General features: G+C 57.8%; 1 protein-coding gene across 1 annotated transcript; it reads left to right on the top strand.

Moving 5' to 3' along the window:
* Nucleotides 1-5941: 5941 nt before the first annotated feature.
* On the top strand, nt 5942-18947 carry GREP1 (glycine rich extracellular protein 1; the record flags this gene model as incomplete). The annotated part of the gene is made up of 26 exons (XM_082670690.1): nt 5942-6008; nt 6213-6245; nt 7075-7104; nt 7221-7250; nt 7859-7894; nt 8200-8232; nt 8307-8412; nt 8678-8700; nt 8805-8858; nt 9691-9723; nt 9823-9882; nt 10002-10034; nt 12035-12189; nt 12665-12692; nt 12793-12825; nt 13857-13910; nt 14045-14077; nt 14290-14322; nt 14427-14462; nt 14746-14877; nt 15463-15504; nt 15609-15689; nt 16047-16109; nt 16196-16366; nt 16519-16632; nt 18655-18947. 26 exons carry the CDS (start codon nt 5942-5944, stop codon nt 18777-18779), a joined length of 1638 nt encoding a protein of 545 aa, XP_082526816.1. The 3' UTR covers nt 18780-18947.
* Between the last annotated feature and the right edge of the window lie 6620 nt (nt 18948-25567).

The following is a 25567-nucleotide window of genomic DNA, read 5'->3' as shown; positions in this document are numbered from 1 at the left end:
CTTGCACCGTACTGGGGATGCGGTGGGGATCAGACACACACACACACACACACACACACACACACACACACACACACACACACACACACACACACACACACACACACACACACACACACACACACACACACACACACACACACACACACACACACACACACACACACACACACACACACACACACACACACACACACACACACACACACACACACACACACACACACACACACACTCCACCTGCGGAACGCGCGGCTTCGTGAACCAGAAAAATCTGCCTTTTCCAGGAAGCCTCCCTGTCTCCAGGCCTCGGCCACCTCCGAGGCAGCCATTCCCATTCTTTGGATCTGAGACTTAAGCACAGCTCAAACCTCCCTCAGCCCCTTCCTGGCTGAAACGGCCTTTCTGAGCTTCAGACTAGTCTCCTCTCCTGTAAAAGTGGAGCTGATTATGCTTCCTTCACCGAGCTGGAGGTTCAAATAGCATGATCCCCTTAAATTTCTTAGCAGGGGGGTTGCTTCTTCCTCCATCGGAGGGGACTTTTTATCTGTTTAACAGGATCGAGGGGAGTCACTCTTCCAGGCCACCCTCCCTAGAAAGCTCCCCATCTCATCACGTCTCCTTTCCCACCTTCTTTTCTTCTTTTTTTTAAAAATTTTATTTATTTATGTATTTTTGGCGCACTGGGCCTTTGTTGCTGTGCGTGAGCTTTCTCTAGTTGCAGCGAGCGGGGGCTACTCTTCCTTGCTCGGGCTTCTCACTGCCATGGCTTCTCTTGTTGCAGAGCACAGGCTCTAGGTGCGTGGGCTACAGTAGTTGTGGCACGCAGGCTCAGTAGTTGTGGCTCATGGGCTTAGTTGCTCCACAGCATGTGGGATCTTCCCGGACCAGGGCTGGAACCCGTGTTCCCTGCATTGGCAGGCGGATTCTTAACTGCTGCGTCACCAGGGCAGTCCCCCACCTTATTTTCATATAGCATTTATCTCTATCTGAAATTCTATCGTCTATCAGTTTATTTGTTGATCATCTGTCTCCCCAAGTCTCTGAAAGGTCATGGACTGCAGGGCTCCCAGTTCACTGTGGTGCTTATACCTTCAGGGAACACTCTCCACTGCATGGACCAGTGCTGGAGGGCCTGGAATCCTGGGTTAGGCCCAAGACCCAGAGCTTTTCTGGGGGCTGCAGCACCCCCTCCGTGTGCCCTTCTTTGCATTAGCATATCTGGTAGCCACGGGCCAGCCCCTGTCACTCAGGCTGAATCCTTGTTAAAGACCCCAGGCTTGTCCCCAGGAGACCCAGGGAGCAGGCAAGCCCCTCTCCAGCTGCCAGTCCCATCTCTGGGAGTCCTGGGCTCAGGTCCGAACGTCTAATTCACAATGACTTAAAAAATAATTTTTTAGGGACTTCCCTTGTGGCACAGTGGTTAAGAATCCACCTGCCAATGCAGAGGACACGGGTTTCAGCCCTGGTCTGGGAAGATCCCACATGCCGCGGAGCAGCTAAGCCCATGCGCCACAACTACTGAGCCTGAGCCCTAGAGCCCATGAGCCACAACTACTGAGCCTGTGTGCTGCAACTACTGAAGCCCATGCGCCTAGAGTCCGTGCACTGCAACGAAGAGTAGCCCCCACTCGCCGCAACTAGAGAAAGCCTGTGTGCAGCAACAAAGACCCAACACAGCCAAAAACAAATAATAAATAAAATAAATAAATTTTAAAATAATAATTTTTAAATTCACAAACATGCTTTAATATAAAGTTAAGTACAGATAGCAGGTAAGAGCATCGACCATGGAGTCAGGGAATTTAAGGCTCTAACCCAACTCTGCCACACAGAAGCTGTGCAATCATGGGCAAGTTGCTTTATGTCTCTGGGCCTGTTTCCACATTTGTAAAATGAGGATAATAATAATAGTTCATTCCTCCTTGGGGTGTATGAGCAGTAAATGAGAAAGTGCATGTGAATAAAGGACAGGGTCAAGCACACAGTAGGAACTTACTCACTTTTTAATAATAATAGTAACACTCCCTCGTGCATATAGTGTTTTGCAGTTCTTAAAGCACCTGCCTGGACCTAAAGGAGGCCCCTGGAGAAGACTCAGACCCAGGACCTCTGCACCCACCTGGGGGGGTCACAGGTTTGAGACCAGAGCACTTGGCAGAGGCTCGGTCCAGGAGGAAGCCCCCCAACCCCTGCCCAGCCTCTGGACTCCCCGGGTCCTGGCCGCACATCCAGGTGATAGCCAGCTTGAACAGCGCGCCCCCGTGTGACCTGTCACAGAAATAGCACCGCGGGCCCGCCAAGACCGCATTCACCACTCACCAGGGATGGGGCCACAAAATTGGACTAATGTGACTTTAGAAAGGCAAGGGACTTCCCTGGTGGCGCAGTGGTTAAGAATCCTCCTGCCAATGCTGGGGACACAGGTTCGAGCCCTGGTCCGGAAAGATCCCACATGCTGTGGAGCAACTAAGCCCGTGTGCCACAACTACTGAGCCTGCACTCTAGAACATGTGAACCACAACTACTGAAGCCCACACTTCTAAAGCCCGTGCTCTGCAACAAGAGAAGCCACCGCAATGAGAAGCCCGCGGACCACAACAAAGAGTAGCCCCTGCTCTCCACAACTAGAGGAAGCCCACGAGCAACAACGAAGACCCAATGCAGCCAAAAATAAATAAATAAGTAAGTAAATAAATTAACAAGAAAGAAAGAAAGACGAGGAAAAGACGGCCACATGTGCAAACGTGGCTACCCTAACAGGAAAGAAGCGATTGTGATGGACACTTCTGGGGAGCTGGCTGTGTTCTATTTCTTGACCTCTGTGCTTTATAGGTACTTATTATACTGTATGTTTCTGTCTTGTGCACACTTTGCAATGGCATAAGTTTTGTTTTTGGTTTTGGCCATGCTGCACAGCTTGTAGGATCTTAGTTCCCCAACCAGGGATTGAACCCGGGCCCATAGGCTGTGAAAGTGCTGAGTTTTAACAACTGGACCACCAGGGAAGTCCCTGGCATAGGTTTTTTTAAAAAAATAATCTGAGGGCTTCCCTGGTGGCGCAGTGGTTGAGAGTTCGCCTGCCGATGCAGGGGACACGGGTTCGTGCCCAGGAGCGGCTGGGCCCATGAGCCATGGCCGCTGAGCCTGCGCGTCTGGAGCCTGTGCTCCGCAACGGGAGAGGCCACAACAGTGAGAGGCCCGCGTACCACATTAAAAAAAAAAAAAAAAATCTGACAGGTAGGAGAGGGAGTTAATAGAAGTCAGCTTTGCACAGTGCACGTGCTTGGGGGTGACAGAGGTGTCCTAGAGGTGGCCAATACAGGGATCTGGGCTGAAGTCACCAGCACCTCCCCCTCTGCCCCCCCCACACACACACACGCTGGGCTGCACCCTTGCTGCTCGCTTCCCACAGGAGGGCCTGCACCCTGGGAGCACACTCACATGAGAGCACATGTGATGTGACTATGCCTGGGGCACCCACCTCCCCCGCACAGACCCACCCGTGAACAAGACCCCTCTGTTCGAGCTGGGTCCCCTCAGCCAGGCACCCCAGCACAGCACCCCACAGGCCCACCTCCTGCCCCACCTGGCAGGTAGCCAAGACCTGGAGTCCTGGAGGCTGGACCTTTACTGGCTGCTGGGAAGGGCTCAGGGGTGGCCCCTGGCCTCAACCACTCCTGACAGCCGGGGGCAGCTGGGATGGTCCACTCAGGTTCCCTGGGGAGGGCTTTCCTGCCAGACCACCTGCTCTGCCCCATGGCCACAGGCACCAGCTCCCTGGCCCACTCACGGACGGTGACCAAGTGGCCTATGATTAGCCGACTGGGCGCTGGGTTCAGATGCAGATCGGGTTCACATACCAGCTCCATCTGGCTGGGAGCTTGAGCAGAAATCCCACTTTCCTGAGTCTGTTCACTCTCCTCTAAAATGGGGGAGCTACTTCTCACCCCATTTTGCAGATGGGGAAACAGAGGCAGAGAGAAGGGACTTGGCACAGATTTTACAACTAAGCAGCGGGGCTGGGATTTGAGGCCGGGCAGTACACAGGCCTCCGCCCTCTGCTCATCCACACACTTCTGGGCAGCAGCAGCCCCTGTTACCTCAGATGCCACTTCGCTGTCTGCCCACCTTGCGCCAGTCTAGGCCCAAGGTGTCTGCTTCAGACCTGGGATAGCTGAGGGCCCCCTGCACAGACCCAGACACACAGACACATGGCCCACCCTGCAGGGCGCCAGGGAAGCTTGGCCCAGGAGGAGGCAGGCGGGGAGACTAGGAGAGGCCTCGCAGGAGGTACAGTCTGGACGCCTGCTTGGCCACTGCCAGAGGGAAAGCCAGTGCCCGCCACCACTGCCAGGCTGCCTGGGTGCTGGCATGGGCCTGTGAAAAATGCCAACCAGTCTGGGGCTTTGGGCCAGCTGACTCCGCTCAGGACTAGGGCCTGGCCCAGTTGGGCACCTCCGGCCCCTGCAATGCCACCACCCCGACCCCCGGCAAGGCCAGTCCCCTCAGCTTACCCCCAGCCCCACCCTGGCAGGACAGCCTGAGAGCACATGGACCACTTAGAGTGGGTTGAGAGAGCCCCTGATGGAGCTAGGTCCTGGGCTACCTTTTGCCCCTAGGTGTGAGGGGACATGGCCCAGCCTCCGAATAGAGGAGCAACTTTGAGGCGCCAGAGCTGGGAGCCCAGGGCAAGGTGACAGCTGGGGTGTCGGAAGTGCAAGTTGGAGGCCCAAGGAGCGCATCGCCTAAAATGGCACAGCCCGTGTCAGTAGGCTCCCTGCCAACTGCTCACAACAGCACCACCTGCCAGGGTGGGAATTTGGGGGAGGCCAGTTGAAGGGAGGCCAGGCACCTGCGGGTCAGACATCTTCTGAACATGCAGCTGTGCTAAAGGCCCCTCAAGCCACCCCCTCAGCCCTCTACCTGGGCTGGGGTCCAGGCCCCAACTCCTGGCATTTCCCAGGCCTACCTCTCTGGGTCTCCCGTGCTCGGCTCCCCACCAAGCTCCCTGTGCCCAGGCCCCAGCTCCAGGCTCATCCGCCCACCTGAGGAATGGAGAGTGCTTACTAACCTCCAGGTACCCTTTTTGTACTCCTGCCCCCACCTCACCCTAAGCAGCTCCCCCTCCCCCAGATTCTGTCCCTAAAGTTAGAGTCAGTGCAGATGGAGCAGAGCAGGAGATGGAGGTGAAGCTGGGAGGGACTTGTGCAGCAGGTGGACCCTGGCTGAGCCTTCAAGAAACAGCAGGGACTCTTGGACAGGCTGAACATGGGGTGACCCATCCCTGTGTGTCACCATCCTTCATGGAAGGGAGGCTCAGTCCCACTCTTGCAAGCCCAGACTCAGTTGGGGTCAAAGGGCTGTCTCCTGGTGTGATCACTGCGGTCTCCAGGGTTAGATGGGTTAATAGCCCAGCTCCTCTCGTGGACACGCCTGCCTGTGGGATACAGTGATACAGTCCTGATACAGTCTGCTACACTGTCCCCTGGCCACTTGCCTCTGTAATACTGTCTCCTTCCTGTAACATAGTAACTCATTCAGAGCCTCCCCTGCCAGCCACGCCCACATTTCTGGGCCTGGCTCACCCCCACCCCCACCCCCAGCTGTGTTTAGGCTGGGCCTGAGGTGCCTGCCTGCCCTCTCCAGCTGCTGGTGGGAGCAGCTGAGCCCTCCAGGCCTGGCGCCAGGGCCCCAGTCCCTGACAGGGGTGGAGGAGCCTGGGGGGCTAGGTGGGGGCCTGTCCCGGCTGTCAGCACCCATGATGGATGAGGGGTGAGCAGGGAAGAGGCCTGAGGGGGCGGGCGGGGGCTGCCCCCTGGGGTCTGCCAGCCCAGCGGAGCCTCTGCTACTCACAGTGGGGGGAAGTGGATGTGGGCCCCCACATAGCAGAGGTGTTTAAAGGCCCAAAACGTGGGTGTCCTCTCACTCTGCCCTCATCATGAGCACCTGGGCCTTCCCCTCCACCCTTTTCCTGCTCTGCTTGACTTCTGAAAGCCTGCAAGGCTGTGAGAGCAGGCAGCAGGGCTGCTGGCGGGTCTGGGCAGCTGAAGTTGGGGCTTGGAGTGTAGGTAGAGCATTGGGCCAGATGCTGGGGCTCCAGAGAGAAGGAGGGGAGGGTCTGTGAATCTGGGCTGGGCAGGGCTTTGGGAGACTGGGGGATAGATGCCTGGGGTCCCTGCCCTGAGTCAGGACCCCCCTTCCTCCCCTAGGGCTACCTCCATTGTCTCCTAGCCTGGGGAAAGGTAAGTGGATCCTCCAGGCTCTGGGGTCAAGGAAGAGGGCCTGGTCTTCCCCTCGCAGGGGTCTGGGAGTTCTCTGGGGGAGCACCCCAGATGTTCCCTGCTCTGGGATCCAGATCTGGGGCCCAGGAGAACACAGGGTCATCCGTGTCTTCCTGGCAGGTGACCTTGTTCACGTCAGCTCAAGTGTGAGAAACAGACAGCTCGCACCCTTGGAACTGAGTTGAGATGGGGCAGAATCTCAACCCTGGGTGTGAGAACATCAGGGCTGGAGGAAGGCCTGGAGTTGGTTTTGCGGGGTGGGGGTGGGGCAGATTGCGACAGGAAAGGGGAAGGACATCGCTGGCAGTGACACAAGGCAAAGGCGTGGAGGTAGGACAGGAAGGGAGGAGACAAGGCGAGTCGGGGCGGGGCCAGGGGTGGGGTGTCCGGAAATGTCTTCCCTCCAGGGACCTGTGGGGCCCTACAGGTGGGAGAGGGGCTTCCTCCTGAGACCTGACACACCTAAGCTGCAGGAGAGAGACTTCGGGGCTGGGGGACGAGGATGGGATTTCCAGGAAGGGAGGAGTTCAAGTAAGAATGGAGGCCAGAAGTGCAACTGCCCCTGGAAGAGGGTACAGGGGGATCTGCTCCCAGGGGTATGGCCCAGATGCCTCCCTCCATACCAGGGACTCTTCCACTTCTCCTGCCCCTGCCACCAGTCTGCTCACCCTCCAGTGACCCCAGGGCACCTGAGGCCCAGAGACGGGGGTGTGCTCTCTTGCTTTGCAGGGAGCATCCAGATTCAGCTCTTTGCTGCCTCCTAAGTCACCCTCTCTTCCTGACCCCACAGGCTTAGGAGGCTTGAATGGCTATCCATCAGGTAAAGCTGGCTGAGGGGTGGCGGGCAGGGCAGTTCTGTGTCCTCGGAATAAGAGCAGGGCACCCAGCTCCTGGCCCCTCCTGCCCCCCAGGCTCAACTTCCTGTTTCCCCCACAGGCTATGGCCCCCGCAGTGGTCTAGGAGCAGGTAAGGCATGGGCAAATGGGATTTGGGTCTGGGGGAGACAGCCATCTCAGAAACACTTAAGGACCACACTGCTGCACTTTCCCCCCCCACCCCAGCCCTGGGTGGAGAAGCCCGCCCACCACCCTTCCTGCAGACCTTGTCCTTTCCCTCCTACATACCGCTCCCCTGCCCTAGGAATCCACCAAGGCGGTTCTGTTGTCTCACCATGTACACGCCTCGGGGGTACAACTCTTTCCTGTCCCTGCTTGTTCCCCAGTTGCCCACAGAACCCAACTCCAGGGCGGGCAAGCCCGGCTCACTGCGAGGCCCTGGGCCAGCTCAGAGCCAAAAGAAGGAAGGAAGGGGAGTGAGCTCCCAGGAGCCAGGGCCCCTCCTGTGTCCCCCACCCTTCTTGGGAAGAATGGACTGGAGCTGAGTTCCCACAGGCCCTGGCTCAGAATGGCTATGGGGTGGAGGGTGTCCTGGGTCTCTCACCGGCTCACTGGGTCTCCCCCAGCCTTCCGAGAGGGTGTTTAACCTCAGAAGCCAGGTGGGCCCTGCTTGGCCCTGGCTCTCTCTCTGTCTCCCCACCCTTCTCTCACACCCCTCACCTCTATCTCTTCTCCCAGGATTCCGCACTGGGCATGGGCTAGAAGCCCAGCCAGGTGAGTGGTGGAGCTGGGCATTGCCCATCCCCCTGCTCACTCCCAGGCCTCGGAGCAGAGGGCAGGATTTGTGAATGATTCCGGGGGTGAAGGGACAGACAGAGAGCCTTCAAGTTTGCTGTTTCTGGTGGAGTCCAAGGGTCCTGCGCCCTCACCCCAAACCCACCCAGTTCATGGCTTCCTCTCCCCACAGGTCCTCCAGCTCCCAATGGCTAGGGAACAGGTGGAGGTGGGGCCAGGATTCTAGGGGCACCCCTGACATGGGGTCTCCTGAGACCCTCAGTTGACCCCCATCCCCCTCTCAGGCATTGGAGGGGTCGTGAAACCCCAGAAGTCCGGTGAGCCTCGCCCTACCTGTCTCTCCTCATCTCTCTGCCCCTCTCCCTTACCCTCTCCTGCCCTGTGTCCCCAGGTGTCTCTCCAGAGTTTAGGAACGGGAATGGGCTGGGAGTCAGGGCCTTCCCAGGTGCTGCCACCCAGCCAGGTGAGGAGGTTCCGGGAAAAAGATGGGTTTGGATGTGAGGGGTGGGGAGGATACCACTGGGTCTTCCCCCAGGCTCCCTCAGGGCACAACTGGTGACTCACTGGAGGCAAAGGGAAAGACCAAAACTGTTCCAGTTGTCTGGTTTGGGGAATGGAGACCAAGGGCACCCCTGCTCCACCCCTACCTCAGCTGGGACCACAAATGCCCCCACCTTAGCCCTCAGCTCATGGAACCCCAGGAAGAGGCTGGTTCCCTGGGGTGCCCTCATCTACTGCATCTCTCTCCCCAGGCTTTTGAAGGGGGGTGAAACCCCAGAAGCCAGGTGAGACCTGCTCCATGACCGCCCCTCTGCCCACCTCTCCATCTACCTGCCCTTTGAAGCCCCAGCCCCTCCCCCCGTCCTTCCCTCTGGCTCTGTCTCCCCAGGATATGGAAATGGGCTGGGAGCTGGTGACTTCCCAGGGCCGGGAGCCCAGGCAGGTGAGGGCACCTGGGGCACCACCCTGTGGTCCAGGGAGGGGGAAGACGTGAACAGAGCTGGAATCAGGGAACCCAGAGAGAGTTGCGTTCTGGGGGGAGGGCAGGGGCTCAGCCTGGGAGGGGGCATGAAACCTCCGAAGCCAGGTGAGCCCTGCCCTGCCCATCTTGGCACTCTCCCCACCCATTTCTATCCTGGCCCCTTCTGCCTGCTCCAACCTGCCAGCCCACAGCCAACAGTGCCACCTCTGTGTCCCCAGGATTTGGGAGCAGAAATGGATTCAGCATTGGTGCTTTTCCAGCCAGGGGACTGCAGGGAGGGGCAGGCAAGCGGGGTTCAGGGTCCTGGCCCACACTCTTAGGAGAGGGGCTGGTAGGGGTCAGTGTCAATCTCTCTGTCACTCCCCAGGGCTGGGAGGGGGCATAAGACCTCAGAAACCAGGTGCGGGGGAGCCCTCTCACCCTGTCCCCAGCCCTGCCACTCTGCCACCCTCCCAGGGACTGCTCCCTTCGTTAGCCGCTGCTGCCACTCCTCTGGCTTGAGCTGTGGTCTTGGGGAGGCTCTTCCAGACTTCCAGTCCCCTCTCTGGGCATGCTCCAGGGGAATAACTTTTGGGGGGCACAAAGGTTGTGGGGTGAGGACACCACAGGAGGTGTGGGCCCACCCAGCACTGGCTGGGCTCCAGCCTCTACCCTCCTCCTCTCCACAGGCCCCGTGGCTCAGAATGGCCAGGGACCAGGTAGGGGAGGGGTGGGAGGAGCTGGAGGCACGTGCTTGGGTTCGGGGTTCACAGGAGCTCTAGGCTCCCTCACCGAGTCTCCGTCTCTTTCTCAGGAATTGGAGGGAGCGTGAAACCTCAAAAGCCTGGTGAGCCCCACCCTGTCCCTATGTCCCTGTCCTCTGCCCCCCATCGTCCCTCCACCCCCACCCCTGCTCCCCTTACTCACTCCTGCTCTGTCTCCCCAGGACTCAGCAGCAGGAATGGGCTAGGAGCTGGGGCCTTCCCAGGAGTTGGAGCCCAGCCAGGTGAGGGCACCTGGGGTCCTAGAAAGGAGGGAGGGGGAGGGCAGAAACTTGATTTCTTGGGGGAGAATAAGGGCTGGGAGGGGTCCACATTGCATGTGGCTCAGTTCTTCTTTCCCCAGGCTTAGGAGGGGGCATGAAACCTCAGAAACCAGGTGAGACAGAGACCCTGCCCTTCCGTCCCACCATCTTAATTCTGTCCCTGTCCATCCCTGTCCTTGTCCCCATCCCAAGTCCTCCCCCAATCCACTGCTCACATATGGCTTTTCCTCTCCAGGACAGGGCATGGGCCATGGCCTGGGGGCCCAGCCAGGTGAGGGTGGCTAGGGCCCAGGCTGCTGGGGGAGGGAGAGATCACTGCTGGCCACCACTCTGGGCTCCTAACAGGGGACCTCTTAGAGGCTCACTCATTCCACCAACTTTCCCAAGTGCCTGCCTGAGCCCGACCTTGGCTGCACACTGCAGACCGAGCCGGTCAACCCTGACCTGGCTGCAGACCCGCTGGGCCCAGTGCCCAAGCCAGGACCCCCAGGTGCTGTTGCAGGCTGTGGTCAGGACTGGGGGACAATCCACCAGAGGTGGAAAGCCAGAGGACACAGCCCGAGGCTGGAGGCCTGGGGGGACTTGAACCTGGCAGTGGGACACACCTTTGTGGTTTTAAGCAGGGAGCAAAAGACCTTGTCTACCTGGAGTAGGCAGGGGTTGGAGAACTTGGGGAGGAGTCTGCTGGCGTTTCTGGGTGGGGGGTGGGCTTGGGTCCTGGCATCCAGAGAGGGAGCAGGGAGGAGCGAGGATGTTAAGACCCCAGGAATCTTCTGGGCCAGAGGGATGGAGGAAGGCTGGATCTGGGATCCCATCTCTCAACCGCCTCAGTCTCCCCAGCCCTTTTCCTATCACAGGTCCCCCCAGTGAGCTCCCCACCCCTCTTGTGAACCTAGCTAGGTTGAATGGAGGGATGTTGAAGGGGAGGGCAGGGGTCTGGGTAGGCGGGGAGGCTGGGGCTCACTCTCACTTCAGTGCCATCCAGATTTCCTGTGTCACACCCACCCCCCCATAGGTCTCATAGCTCTAAATGGCTTCGGACCAGGTAGAGAGGGGACCAGGGCTGAGTTGGGGGGGCGGAGACCCAAAGGTGGGGGTTTCTGGAAAGGAAAACGCCAGAAGCTAGGTGAGCCATGCTCTGCTCTGTTGGGCTCTGTCTGTCATCTCTGCATCTGTGCTCCTGATCTCTCAGGAGTCCTGAGACTCCTGATCTCGTCTGAGTCCCTGATCTCTCCTCAGGCCTCTTGCTCTGTCTCCCCAGGGTTTGGGACCGGGAATGGAGCCCAGCCGGGTGCGACCCCAGAGCTCTAGGGGTGCAGGGCTCACCGAGGGGGTGGCTGATGCAGGGGTGGAGGTGCTGTCCCTAGCTCTGAGGGGACGGGGATCCAGGTGGACTCACTGGACAGTCTCCTTCTCTTCCCCAGGCCTCTGAGAACTGAAATCTCAGAAGCCACGTGAGACCCGCCCTCCCATCTGGCGTCACACAACAAATACTCCTTCAACAAACATCCCCAGGGCAGCCCAGCCAGGTGGGGTGGCAGGCCTTCCCGAGCCCGGGCAGCAGGAGGAGGCAGGCAGGAAAGAAGCGTGAATGTAACGGGGGCATATTCTGGGGAGGTGGAGGCAGAGGTGGGGGCCCGCTGGCCATGCCCCACTGAAAATCTTGAGCTGGGGCATCTGAGAGAGGACCAGAGAGGGTACAGGCTCTGGAAATGGCTGGGGGCCAAGGAGGCGGGAGCTCATGCCCAGAGCAGAGCATGTGGTTGGTAAGGGGACGTCAAGGTGTCCACCTTCCTGGCTGGTTGGTGTGGGTGGTGGTGGTGACACCAACCAGACGGGACTCAGGCAGCTGGGATGGCGTTCAGGCTCCACAGGGAGGCTGTACCCCAGGAGGAGGCCGAGGGCCCGGCTGGGGGTGGGGGGGGGGAGAGCTAAAGGACCTTTCTTTGTGCAGGGGCCTCAGAGAGGCTGTACCCAGAGCCCCTGTCTCCTGCCCCCAGGCCCTGCAGCTCAAAATGGCTATGTAGCAGGCAGGGGTGGGCCTGCCTGGAGATGCTAGGGAGGTCCAGGGATGGGGCCAGGAGCCCTAACCTGCCCCCCGTCTCTCCACCAGGCTTCGGTGTGAGACCCCAGAAGCCAAGTGAGCCTTGTCCGGGCATGTCTCTCCACCTCCCTGCAAACCCTAATCTCCCCTCCCCCTATTCACACACCCGTCTCCATCTGTCCCCCCAGGATTTGGGAATAGCTACAGGCTGGGAGCCCAGCCAGGTGAGACTGGTGGGCTCTGGGGTGTGGTCCACATCTAGGCATTCTCTCCCATCTCCCAGGCCTTCAAGAGGCAGGACTGGTGAAGGATTAAGAGGGGGTCGGGGAGAGCCTCCAGGGTTCTGGCTTGGCTCTGTACGGGGGATCACAAATCCTTGCCTCTAACTTAGCCAGGGTCCCCAACCCCCTGCTCATCCCTCCATCCCTCACAGGCCCCCCAGCTCAGAACTGAGGGGTTGGGAGAAGCTGGAGGCTGGGCGAGGAGGAGAGAGGAGGGGGCGAGGTGGTCCCCCCCCAGACTCTGTTCTGAGGGTCCTCTCCTGGGCTCCTTGGAGAGGGCAGAGTTGGTAATGGAATGCAGCAGAGGAGGCTCCAAGTTTTCTGGTCCCTAAACTGGGAGGAAAGGGAAGCCCAGTTTCTGGCCTCCTGTGTTCCTCAACCCCTCCCCACCCCCCGCACCTCCTGCTCATGCCCACAGGGTCTGCGGTTCCCATGCTACGGACCAGGTACAGGAGTGGGTGCTGGGGGCAGATGCCAGGGTTCTGGAGGAGAGGCTCAGAGGGGGGTCATGGGTCCCTTACCTGCTCCCATCTCTTTCTTCTCCAGGCATTGCTGAGGCCATGAAGCCTCAGAAGCCAGGTAAACCCTCCCTTTCTCTCTTACCACCCTGTGATATTGTGATTTATAAGAAGAAATATGTATGTTTAATCTTCCTCACATTCCTGGCACTGTGCTCCTGAAAGCGTTGGAATTTCCTGGAGAGAGGAGAGAGAGAGGGAGGGAGGGAGAGAGGGAGGGAGGGAGGGAGGGAGAGAGAGAGAGAGAGAGAGAAGGAGGGAGGGAGGAGGGAGGGAGGGAGGGAGGGAGAGAGAGAGAGAGAAGGAGGGAGGGAGGGAGAGGGATATGTCTTCTGTTATGTTAATGAGGTGACTTTTGGAAAACCCCTAGGTCATCTGAGGGTGGGGGCTGGTTGCCAGGAAAAGCAACCATGTGATTGGAAGGTTGGAACTTTCAGTTCCACTCCGTGACCTCCAGGGAGGGGAGAGGGGCTGGAGGTCAGTCACCACTGGTCAATGATTTAATCAATCATGCCTATGTAATGAAGCCTCCATAAAACCCCAAAAGAACAGGATTTGGAGAGCTTCTGGGCTGGTGAACACCTGGAAGTGCTGGGAGGGTGGCTCTTTGTGCCTTCCCACGTGCCTTGTCCCTTGCATCTCTTTTAACTGGCTGTTCCTGAGTTATATCCTTTTATAATAAATCGATTATCTAGTAAGTAAAATGTTTCCCTGAGTTCTGTGAGCCGCTCTAGCAAATTAATCAAACCCAAGGAGGAGGGGGTGGTGGGAATCTCTGATCTACAACCAGTTGGTCAGAAGCACAGGTGACAACTTAGACTGGAAATTGGTGCTTGAAATGTGGGATGGGGGTGGGGGGAGAAGTCTGAGCCTTTGACCTGTGGGATCTGATGCTGTCTCCAGGTAGACAGTGTCGGACTTGAATTAAATTGTAGGACACCCAGATGGTGTCTGAGAATTGCTTGGTGGTGTTGGAAAAACCCCAGAATTGGACTTGGTGTCAGAATTGGACCCCCCACTTCTCTTACCCCCAGAAACTGTCTACTGCCCCCACTTTATTCTTCCTCATAACCCTCCACTCTGTCTCCCCAGTTTATAGGAATGGGCTGGGAGTTGGAGCCTTCCCAGGTGAAGGGCCCCAGCCAGGTGAGGGGGGCAGGGTCAGGCCCTGCAGTTCTGGGAGGTGGGGAAGAGGGGGCACAGGGCACACTGGGCAAAGAGGAAGAGAAGGGGCAGGGTGGGGTCCACCTGTCACTCAGCCTCTGTCTGTCTCTCCCCAGGCCTGGGAGGGGGCTTGAGCCCTCCGAAGCCAGGTGAGTCCATCCCTGCCTCCCTTCTGCCCCTTCTGAAGTCTCCCCCACCCAGCCCCTGCCCTCATGCCCACACTTCCTCCCAGCATACATATCAGGGAAGGGGCTGCAGCTCCCTCCAGGTGAGCTCAGTGGTGGCCTCAGTAGGGGAGACAGAGGGCTCCTTTCTGGGGAAGGGCTGGTCGGGTCTGAGGCAGCCTCTGTCTCTCCTGCAGGTCTGGGAGGGGGTTTGAAACCTCAGAAACCAGGTGAGCCAGAGCCCTCCCCATCCGTGTCCTGCACCTCCTCCTGCTGTCCTTCCAGAACCCCCCTGCCCAATACTGTCCCTCACATCCCTGCTTTTCCTCTCCAGGATATGGCAATGGCAATGGGCTGGGGGCCCAGCCAGGTGAGGGGGCAGGGAACAGAGGGAAGTGGGGGGATATTGGAAGGTGGAGGGCAAGGTGGGCAATAGCAGGAACCACATCAGGTGGCTGAGTCACCTTGTCCCCAGAGCAGATTGTGGCCCGTAGGAGCTGGGCTTTTTCTGGCCTGGCCACTCTCTCCCCTGGAAGGTGTGTCTGCCCTAGAAGCCACCACAGGCGGGTGGCTTGGCCATGTGGAAGCCAGGAGGGCAGCCTGGGGGCAGCACTGGCCTGGGCTCACTGCCCCCTCCCTTCCTCCCCATCTAGGTCCCTGCAGTGGTGGGGTCCCTCCGTGGCTTCTTGCCAGGCCTCCCACTCCAGGGATCCCTTCAGCTAAAGCAGGTGGCTGGGGCCTGAAATCCCAGCCCCCTCCCCCAGTGCAGAACGGCAAGTTCCCAGGTCAGTGCGGATAAGGGACCTGAGGGGCCCTGGCGGGTACCTGGTCCCAGGAGGGGCTGGGCCTGGCTGGGCCACTCAGAATCCCCCAGGCCTGATCTCCAGCAAGTCAGTGAGGAAAAGCCTGAACTCTGGCCCTGAGACCCCACATGACCCCCAATATGACAGCTCCCCCAGCCCCTTCCCCCATGGCAGTCTGCGACATTCCACACCTGCCCCACCTTGGGCTCACTCCTGTCCCCTGGCTTTCCTTCTAGTTCCTACTCCAGCCATCCAGTGGGGGCCGAAACCTCAGGAAGCAGATGTGCATCTGCCTTCCCTGCCCCACCCCATGCCAGATCAGATCATTCCTCCATCTCCCTTGTTCCCTGGGTCATCTCAGGTGTTCAGGCACTTTAAGGGCCAGGAAGTCCCTCTCCGAGTCTACCCTTGGTATCTCTTGCTGCTTTCATATCTCATTTCTTTTCGTTCCATTCCCTGTGGATGAGGAGAGTCCCTTACTCCTCAGGGTCTGGAAGGTCCATACTGGGCCCCCAAGGAGTTTGGGAAAGTCTGGGTCCTCCCTGCTCATCTCCATTCCCCTCACAGGGTACCAGCCTCCGAATGGCTACAGACCAGGAGCAGAACTGGGTGAGGAGGCCCTTCGCCTGAGTTCTCCCTCCTCTCCCCTCCAACAGCGCAGGAAGCAGGGAGGCGAAACCGGCTATCTCTGACCCCTGTTTCCTCTCCCCCAGGCTTTGGTGGTGGCCTCAAGCCCCAGAAAGTCGGTGAGCCCCCGGGTCCCCATCTTGGGCATGAGCTATGTCTCCCTCACAGTGAGTGCTCCTTGTCTGTCTGTCAGTCTCCGTCCTTATCCACCCAGCGATTATGTACTATGCACTGGACCACAGTGGTGGCCAGAGCCAGGGGGATCCTGTCTCAGGTGAGGGCAGAGTGACAGACTCAGCAGGCGGAAAGGGAAGTGCCCAGAGGGAGGGAGGGACAGCTTCCAGAAGGTGGGCTCCACTGGGTTAGCTGGATGATGGTGGGGGATTGTGGGAGGTCCTCTCTAGTCTGCCTCTGAGTCAGTCTGTCTGTCTGCCCCTCCCTGTCCATGAGCAGGTCACCCTGGCCCCCCCCAGTGCTGCCCCCGCCCCATTCCAACCAGCCCCTCTCCCACCGCTGTCCTACAGGTTTTGGTTACAGGAATGGTGGTCTGGGATCCGGGGTCTTCCCTGAGGCCCGCGCACAGCCAGGTGCCTGGGGCAGCTGGGTAGGATGGGGTGGGGGTTTCTGGGCTCAGGGGCTGCTCCTGCCTCTGACCTTCCCTTTCTTCCTCCAGGGTTCCCTGGGACTGATGGCTTTTGGAATGGTGAGTTGGACCCAGGGGACACCGTGCAGGGGGTGGGGGAAGGGATGTCCAGGGGCGGGGCAGGAGTCTGGTCTCTTGCAGGGTATGAGAGGGCAGCAGTTGTGCGCCCCAATGTGGCTGCTCCAGCCCCTGGAGGAAATGGTAAGAAACGTTGGGGGAGCAGAGGGAACCCTAGCAAGGGTGGCGGGGACCAGGCCGAGTGGGTGAGGGACTCTGAGACCCTGGAAGGACTGGGGCATCCTGAATGTACAACTCCAGTGGGCAGGAGTCCCAAGCCGGCTCTCCTCCTTCAGGTCAGGCCGGGGCCCCGAGGGGCTCTCCCTGGCCCTCCCTCCAGCCCTGGGGGGCCAACTTGAGGCCTAGATATGGGGCCAGAGGTGCATATCCAGAGGTCAGGAGCCAGCCAGGTAATGGGGTGTGTGGGAACGGGTCATCAGGGGTCGGGTAGCTGTGGAGAACTGGGCTCTGGGCCCTGGGGCTAGCCGTACAGCCCACCTTATAGCCCTGCAGAGATGGAGGGAGGGCACTCCTGGTGGAGGGAGTAGCAGGGGGACAGGAGGGACTCAGTGTTCTCACCTCTGCCCCTCCCCCCAGGGCCCTATGGGCAGCTGAGGCCAGAGCTGGGCCCTGGGCCCTTAGGTGAGTGGGGGTCTCCCAGGGCCTGGGGTAAAGCTGGGGTGGGCAGGAGGACTGCGAAGTCGTCTGGTGACTGGGGTGCCCTGGCTTGTCTGTGTGCCTTAGGGGGCCCTGAGGTGAAGCGAGGCAGCAATGGCCTGATGGGAAATGGCTATGGAGGTGAGAGGGAATGCAGGGCCCCTGCCCCCACTCATCCCATGCCACCATCGTTGCCCCTCCAGGCTGCACTGGGGGACACCCCCAGCCCTCGGGGGGGACATATAGCCAGCTCTCAGGCTACCTGTGTGTGTCTGCTGGGTGACTGGCCTCAGAGGCCAGGGGAGGGAGAGGACTCATGTCCCCCAGGAGGTAAGGAGGGAGACAGGGCTCACCACGGCCCTGCTCTGCCTCTTCCCAGGCTGCTGCCCTCTTGGGAAATGCTGAGCTCCAGAGCAGATTTACTGCCCACTCTGAGCTCCTCTGTATCAGAGCCTGGTCTGCCTGGCGAGGCTGGCCAGACCCTCGGGCTTGGCCTCTGGCCTGGGGTCTCCTGTGGGCTGGAACTATCAATAAAGGCAATGTGCTTCCCTGTTTGCCTCTGTGGGCTGTGTGCAGGGGATCACTGTCTGGGTTGGGGGCCAGCTGGGGGCCCCTTATTCATTCCTTCAACAAACATCAACACAGCTGTGTGCCAGGGGCTGTGCTCCAGATGGGAGAGATGTGAGAACTCAGGCCTGCCCTTGGGGAGGGGGGCATCACGTGGTCACAATCTGGCGATGGAGCCATGTCCAAGTTAGGGGACTTGTGCGTCATTTGTGTTTTAATTTATAATTAACTTATTAAAATGATCCAACTAAAAATCTCATTTTCCTTAAGCCATTATACTTGCTTCCAGACCTCATTTTATTGATTGACCTTATAATGTGGATGTAAAACTCACTTCACATTCTTTGATTAGTACTCAATTAGATTATAAATTTGACAGATCAGCTTCTCCCTAAATATTTAGCATGCTTTACAAGCCTGATTAATTCAATTCCCTTAGACACTTCAAATAATTACACACATAATCTACTTGATCTCTTAACAGGGTGAGGGGGTGGCGTACGTGTGTACAAATCCAACCAGCAACTTCTTCCTAAGCACTTAAGGGGCTTTTGGAAATGAGCCCCTCTTGGAAATGAATAAATTAGACATTTAATATCTCAGATTACTGAACACTTTCAAACATTTTAAAAAGCCAGTTACTAATCCAATGTCAATAATCAATGCTACTGGATTGCTTCGTTTTCTCATCCCGTGATTATAAGTTTAATCACCCAGAAATGTGGAAGCAAATTACTCTCCTAGGCTGGGTCCAGAATGGAGGTTGCACAATTGGGGATTGATCTGCTATTCTGAACTTTGACCAAGGGCTTGGCTAGTCCTGGAACCAGTCTCTTTGAGACTCTGTTCTGAGCTGTGCCTTCCCAAGCCTACACCTTTTGCAATCTGGTGAAGTTTTGTCTTAACTGAAGAATTCCAGCTGAATAGAGTTGAGGGGATTTGGCACCCTATGAGGAACTCAGCTTGTCTTTCTGTGGCCTGATTTAGGATAACAAGTGTAGACCAAAATCTGACTGCAGTATGCACAAGGTTTTGGGTTGAACAACCTTGAGGAGTGTAAATGTATAAACATTATTGGAATTCCAGACTGATTTCTCTTAGCCTACCTCATTTAATTTGCTCTATTTGAGAATCATTATAGACTTTTGTTTTTTCACAGAAGTATTGATTCTTTAAAAATATAATCTTGGGCTTCCCTGGTGGCGCAGTGGTTGAGAGTCCGCCTGCCAATGCAGAGGACACGGGTTCAAGCCCTGTTCTGAAAGATCCCACATGCCGCGAGCGGCTAGACTCATGTGCCACAGCTGTTGAGCCTGTGCTCTGGAGCCCGTGAGCCACAACTGCTGAGCCCACATGCTGCAACTGCTGAAGCCCGTGCGCCTGGAGCCCGTGTTCCACAGCAAGAGGGGCCACAGCGGTGGGAGGCCCGCGCACCACAACGAAGCGTAGCCCCTGCTCTCCACAGCTGGAGAGGGCCTGTGGACAGCAATGAAGACCCAACACAGCCAAAAATAAATTAAATAAATAAATTTATTAAAAATAAATAAATCCTGGATGTCATTTTTTTTTTTGTCGTTTCTTTAAAAAAAAAAATCATCTTGTGTTTCTCTGACCTGAGGTGTGGAATAACCCACATCGTCTCTTTACTGGAGGACAGGATTAAGAGGAGCGTTTGGGCACAGGGGCCACAGAGAAGAGGGTCTCAGTGAGGGCAGTGGATGATATCCTTTCTAACCCACTGAGAAATGTTCTAATATTGTTTTTTTTTTAATTAATTTATTTTATTTTTGGCCGCACTGGGTATTCATTGTTGCATCCGGGCTTTCTCTAGTTGCAGCAAATGGGGGCTACTCTTTGTTGCGGTGCTCGGCGTCTCTTTGCGGTGGCTTCTCTTGTTGTGGAGCAAGGGCTCTAGGCGCGCCAGCTTCAGTAATTGTGGGTAGTTGTGGCTTGCGTGCTCTAGAGAGCAGGCTCAGTAGTTGTGGTGCCCGGGCTTAGTTGCTCCACGACATGTGGGATCTTCCTGGACCAGGGCTCTAACCCGTGTCCCCTATATGCACAGGCAGATTCTTAATCACTGTGCCACAAGGGAAGGCCTCTAATATTGTTTGTTTTTTTTTTAAATAAATTTATTTATTTATTTTTGGCTGCATTGGGTCTTTGTTGCTGTGCATGGGCTTTCTCTAGTTGTGGCAAGCAGGGGCTACTCTTTGTTCCGGTGCACAGGCTTCTCATTGTGGTGGCTTCTCTTGTTGTGGAGCACAGGCTCTAGGCGCACGGGCTTCAGTAGCTGTGGCACACGGGCTCAGTTGTTGTGGCTCGCGGGCTCTAGAGGGCAGGCTCAGTAGCTGTGGCGCAGGGGCTTATTTGCTCCGTGGCATGTAGGGATCTTCCCGCACCAGGGCTCGAACCCGTGTCTCCTGCATTGCCAGGCGGATTCTTAACCACTGTGCTACCAGGGAAGCCCTCTAATATGTTTTAATAAATATTTCTATATTCCAATTTTAAATAGATTGACCATTTCTCATTTTTTCCTGATTGTCACCCATCTGTGTTGTTTACAACCGTTCTTAACAACGTTAACACAAATGCTGCATGTCAAGCTTTGCTTTTGAATTAATATCGTTTCATCTTTTCTGTAAGATCATTCATTGGGAATTTGCGTAGATCTTGACCTACACCAGGAGCATCATTCCAGAATCCCTAAGGGCAAACCCCCCCAAAAAAAGAGATCCATACACTCTCCACATTGGCTGTTGTAGGGAGGGAGGGCGGGGCTGTAGAGGGGGTTGCGTGGCTAAATGGACCCTCAGGCCAGTTGGGGGCGCCCACTGCACACGCAGCGCCTGGCCTCAGGGATGGTGAGGGGTGGAGCCTGCGGCAACTCGGAATACTATGATTGGCTGGAACTGAGGGAGGGGAGGGAAGAAGACGTTGACAGAGAGTGCTCCTGCCTCTGACTGGCTGCCAGTGACAGCTCGTGCCAGCAGGCGGGAGAAACGCACAGGTCGCCGGCGCATTGGCCTTTGATTGGGTGGAGCGCGGTGGCGCACGGCTCCGATTGGCTGGGTCTCTCGCAGGGCGGCGCGTGGCCACCTGCTGGAGAAACAAGGCCTCCGCGGACTATGCGCGCTCGGCCCCGGCGCGGCGGTGGTGGCCAAGCTGGCGTCCCGGCTTCCTCGCTCCCGCTCGCATCCGCGGCTGGCCCGCGCCCGCGCCCACTCGCGGTTAGGCCGGCCCCGCGCATCTCTATCCCTGACCCCACCGCCTGCTCCGTCCCTGCCGCACCCGCCGCTGCCCGGACTGCCGCCCGGCCTGAGCCCCGCGCCGCCGCCGCCGCCTCCCTCGGCGCTCGCGCTGGCCGAGCTGCCGCCGCTGCCCGCGCTCCCGCTGCGGCCCAAGCCGGTGGCGCCCTGGGGCCCCGGCGCCCACATGGCGCTGCCCGACCTGCCGCCCGAGGCCTGGTCTTCCGCGCCGCCCGCCGCCGCCCTCGCCCTGCAGGACCTGCCGCGCCTCCCCGCGCCCGCGCCACCGCCCTCGCATCTGCCGTTACCGCCTCTGCCCGAGACCGCGGTCGCCGCCACGCCAGGGCCCGTGGGCGCGCGCGGCCGCCCGCCACTCAACACCGAGCCGCCCCCGCAGCCGCTGCCGCCGCTACCCACGCAGCCCTCGCCTTTCAACCTGCAGGCACCGCCTGCGCCGCTAGACCCCTGGCCGCTCGACCCCTGGCCGCTGCCCGCCTTTCCCCCGCCGCTGCCACTGCCGCCCCCGCCTCCGCACTTTTTCCTGTAGCCGCCGTGCTGAAGGCCCGGCCCTCCCCGCCCGGAGGGGCTGCGGGCGGGTGAGTTGGCAGCCCTGCCTGGATTCAGAGGCTATGCCCCTCGCCGCCTTCCCCGCCGGCAGGTTCAGGGGCATGGGTCGGGGTCCGGCTTGGGGAAGAAGGAGGGCGTGTCGGGAGCAGCCCAGCTTTGGGGGAGGAAGGAGCAAGTCTGAAAATAAGCTCGTTTGAAAATTGGGGCCATTTCTTCCATTTTTTCTTACTATCCTACAGGAAGCCTTTTGCCTGGTCATTTGAGAATGTAACTAATTCCTTGTAGTGATAAACTGGCTGGTGATCTGGGCAGGTGGGGCTGGGATCCCACAGCACGCGGCTTGAGGAAATGAAAACAAAATTTAAAAATACTTTTACTAGAGTACGCAAAATGTCTCATTTTCCCTTGTACAGTAAAGGGTTTGGATGTCATCGCTAAGATCTTTCTCTGCTGAAGTTTGTATGGCTTCTTGGAAACTCAGAACCTGCCTTCCAAGTCTTAAGAAGTCAAACTTTCAGCTGAAATAGATCCTGGGGTCCCTTGGGCCTGGGCGCACGGGGAGAACAGCGGTGTTGATGGACAGTCGATACTGGGCCTTGGAACAAGAGTGTCACATGCAAGGGCTCTGAAGTCATCCCCAAGGGACAGGAAAGCTCCCAGGGTGAGTCATGAGAGGAAGCCCCTGTTCTCTCCTCATCCTTACTACCTCCCTTCACCACCCCCACCCCCCTTTCTCCCCAGCATGTACAACGCAGAATAAAGTTCCCTTTGTTACTCAGGTGGCTTGGGCTCAAGTAACCAGGCAGACGTCCTATCTCAGTGGGCTCTTCTACAGCAGCTCAGGAGTGGTATCAGGAAGCCAAATTGACCTTGGGAGACCTCTGAGAGCCTGGGACCTGCCAGCAAGAAAGGCAGTGTATGAGTTTCCTGAGACTGCTGTAGCAAATCACCACAAACTGGGTGGCTTAAAACAGAAATTTAGTCTCTCTTGGTTCTAGAAGCTGCAAGTCCAAAATCAAGGTGTCCCAGGGCCATACTCCCTCCCAAGGCTCTAGGGGAGGATCCTTCCTTGACTCTTGCAGCTTCTGGTGGCTCCAGGTGTTCTTTGTTTATGGCTGCATCACTCCAATCTTTGCCTCCATCTTCATATGACCTTCTCCCTTGTAGCTGTGTCTCACATCTCCCTCTTGTTTTTCTCTTATGACACCTGTCATTGGATATAGGGCCCACCCTAAGTCCAGAATGCTCTCATCTTGAGATCCTTAAGTACACCTGCAAAGACCCTTTTTTCAAATAAGGCCATGCTGACACGTTCCTGGGCTTGGGACTGGACATAGTGTTGGGGGCCACCATCCAATCCATACAGGCAGTGTGCTCTCCCTTGTGGGGCTGGCCCACCTGCCACGCTGTCTTTCAGCTTCCCTAAAGCCTGTGTTAGGCCCTACCCCTTGCTGAACCTGAGCCTTGGGTGCCCTTGGAGTACTCACGCAGGATCCAAAGGCGCTAGTGCCTTGATAAAACTCTCACTGGCACAGGAAAAAAAGTAGACCGACTTTCCCCTTTGCTGAATTGTGGCCGAGTTTGCATTCCTGCCAGCTTGCTGCTTCCTCTATGCTCTTTATGTCCTGTAGCCCTCCCCACTCTGAGCTGAGAATCAGACAGTAAACAGGAAGGACAAGACTGAATGTGGGCTCCTAAAGAAGACAGCACTCTCAGAGCTTCAGATGGCTAACTGCTGCTGGTTGTAAGCTGACAATTACGACTGATAATAAAGTTGTTACCCAGTCAATGGAGTCGGCCCCAGTTTACAAGTGAAACTGCCATTGTACTCTTGATGAAATACTCCCGTCCCAAGTTAATACCTACAATAATACCTAAGGTGTGCAGGGCACTTGCGGCCCAGCCAGTGCCTTTGGCAACCCTGGAGGTAAGCAGGGCAGGCTTCTCCCTCTGGTTTGTAGCCAGGAGACACCGGAGATTAGGCAGACGTGACTTGCCCAGCAAGGTCCTGGGGTGGGGTTGACACCACGTCTGACCCCAGAGTTCACTGATCTGCGTGCTGCGAGTGGAGAGCACTCTTTGCTTTCTGAGACGGGGACATGGACACGGTGAAAGTGAACCCGGGTGGAGGGTGGCTTCCCGTGTAATCAGATACAGATGTTGTTCTGTGCAGAGACTTCCCCATGACGCAGGGAGCCTCGAGGAGTGGGAGGAGGAGGGGATGGCTGGCTCTGGAGGAAAGGACAGGATGCAGGGAGGATGGCTTGAGGGAAGCTCAACATGGTGCGGGGTGGCCCGGCTGGGCTGTGGGCTGCATTGCCTTCGGGGAAAGAGGCACCAGGAGGCCCAGCTTACTCTCAGGAAGCTCAGCCAGCGTTGCTGGGCAGGGAGCTGGAGGCTTTGAAGTCAGTCTGGGGTTGCATCAGGCTTGTCCTGTTTCCCACGTGTTCTCTTGGCCAAGTTCCTTAGCTCTCTGAGCTTGCTCCCTTGTCTGTAAAATGGGGGCGTAAGTCCCTGAGAATTATTATGGGATGTCAGTGTTTCCTCTTTTCCTTTTGGTTCAGGAGCCAGGGGCTTTCTACCTGCAACTTCGGGGCCTCAGGTGCCTCCCCAGGGAAATGGGCGATGCAGCCTTTGGGGTTGTTGTGCAGCCCCCATAGCTACCTCCATACCCTTCCTGGCACCATGGTGGCCACAGTCAGTTCCCCTCTTTTGTCCTGTTCCCCTGTAAGGGGAGCGAGATGGACAATAGGATTGGAGTTAACCCCCTTCCACTTCACCTTCATCTAAGCTGAGCTGCAGTCTCTTCTGCCCACCTGAGCCTCCCACCCCTCCTCCCTCCCAGAGAGAACAAAGGTTAGTTTCGGTTCTGTCACTCCCTGAAGGGGTGAGGAGGACAAGCCCCCCTCCACTTCCTTGGTTTCCTCCCTCAGTGGTACAGCGGGGAAGGTTCTCCTCCCCCACCTCTTTCCCAGGAGGTGGCGGATGAGGTGGGGCTTCCTGCGGACTCGGTAAAGTGTCATTGAGATGGTAACTACACAGTGGGGGTCCCGGCCTCTCCTGTCCTTAGCCTTCCAGCCCGAGTCCCAGGCCCAGCCTAGGCCCCAACTTTAACCCTTTGGTTCCCAGATCCAGCTGAATCCAGGTTGACCAGAGGACCTAAGAGAGGGCCTGGGGCCTCCCAGCCGTGGCCTAAGGAGGGCTGAGGGCTGAGGGTGGGCAGTACATTCCTGCCCAGGTGCCCTGGGACTCTGACCTCTGCTGCCCATCCCCCCCCCCACACACACAGTGTGCCTCTCCTAGTTCTCTGACAAATGTCCCCACATTTACTCTCCGTCTAGGCTGTGGAGGAGGCGCCTTATCAAGAGGGGGAAAAGGGAGACAGGTGGGAGGAAGCTGAAGCTGCCCCGTGCCCGGAGGCAGGTCTGGCTGGGATTGGTTTCTGGGGGCGGCGGCAAGAGGGGTGTCTTCATCCTCTGACCGCCCACCTCCCGTGTGGCAGTGCAGGGGTAGAGTGTAGACATGTCGGGCCGAAGAGGAAATGGGATCTAAGAAGTTTAGGGTCCTCATTGTGCCATCTCTGGGCACCACGTTTACCTGGTGTGTGTAGTGCCCACACCAGGCCCCATCACGACGTTGGGGGGAGGGGGTTGGAGCTGCCCGTGGAACTGGTGGGCCCTTAAAGCAAGGCCCGATTGCAGGCTGACCAACTGTCCCCATCCCCTGCGACCCCCCTACAAAGGACTCAGTGCTCAAACCAGGAATGTACTAGGCAAATCAGGATGAGTTGGTGACCTTATGCCCAAGGCAGGAGGCAGACTCTCTCCAGGCCTGGGGAAGGAAAAGGCCCTGGGCTGAGGCTGCCCAGGATGGGAGGCCTTTTGTGCGGTTCGGTGGGCCCTCCAGAGATCCGGGCTGGCTGCTGCTCCCTGACACCTGCCTGCCCAAACCTGTGTGACTGGATTCCTGGTGGCCCCAGAGGGAGCCCACTGAAGGCTTGCCTCTATTTGCCCTTCTTCTCAACCACCCACCTACCCCATGAAGTCTGAGGCCTGGGGGCGTGAGGGGGCACTAGATGAGCTGGACAACCTGCCCAGGGCTCCCCCTGCCCATCACAGCCAGCAGGGAGCTCTGGCCGTGTCCCAGCCAGCTAGCATCAGCACCCTCCTCCCCTCTTCAGGCCGGGGCCACCAGGTCAGCCCATACCAGTTTATCTCTGCCCCTCTCTGGGGAGGCACCCAGTGTGGAGAAAGCGCCAATCATTGGCGTCCGCCTATCAGACCCACTGGCTGGCACTGGCCTCAGTTGT

The sequence above is a fragment of the Grampus griseus genome (genome assembly GCF_964374135.1).
Source record: "Grampus griseus genome assembly, chromosome: 14".
Classification (NCBI taxonomy): Eukaryota; Metazoa; Chordata; class Mammalia; order Artiodactyla; family Delphinidae; genus Grampus; species Grampus griseus.
The sequence above is the reverse complement of the archived record's forward strand: the minus strand, read 5'-3'. Positions and strand labels throughout refer to the sequence as shown.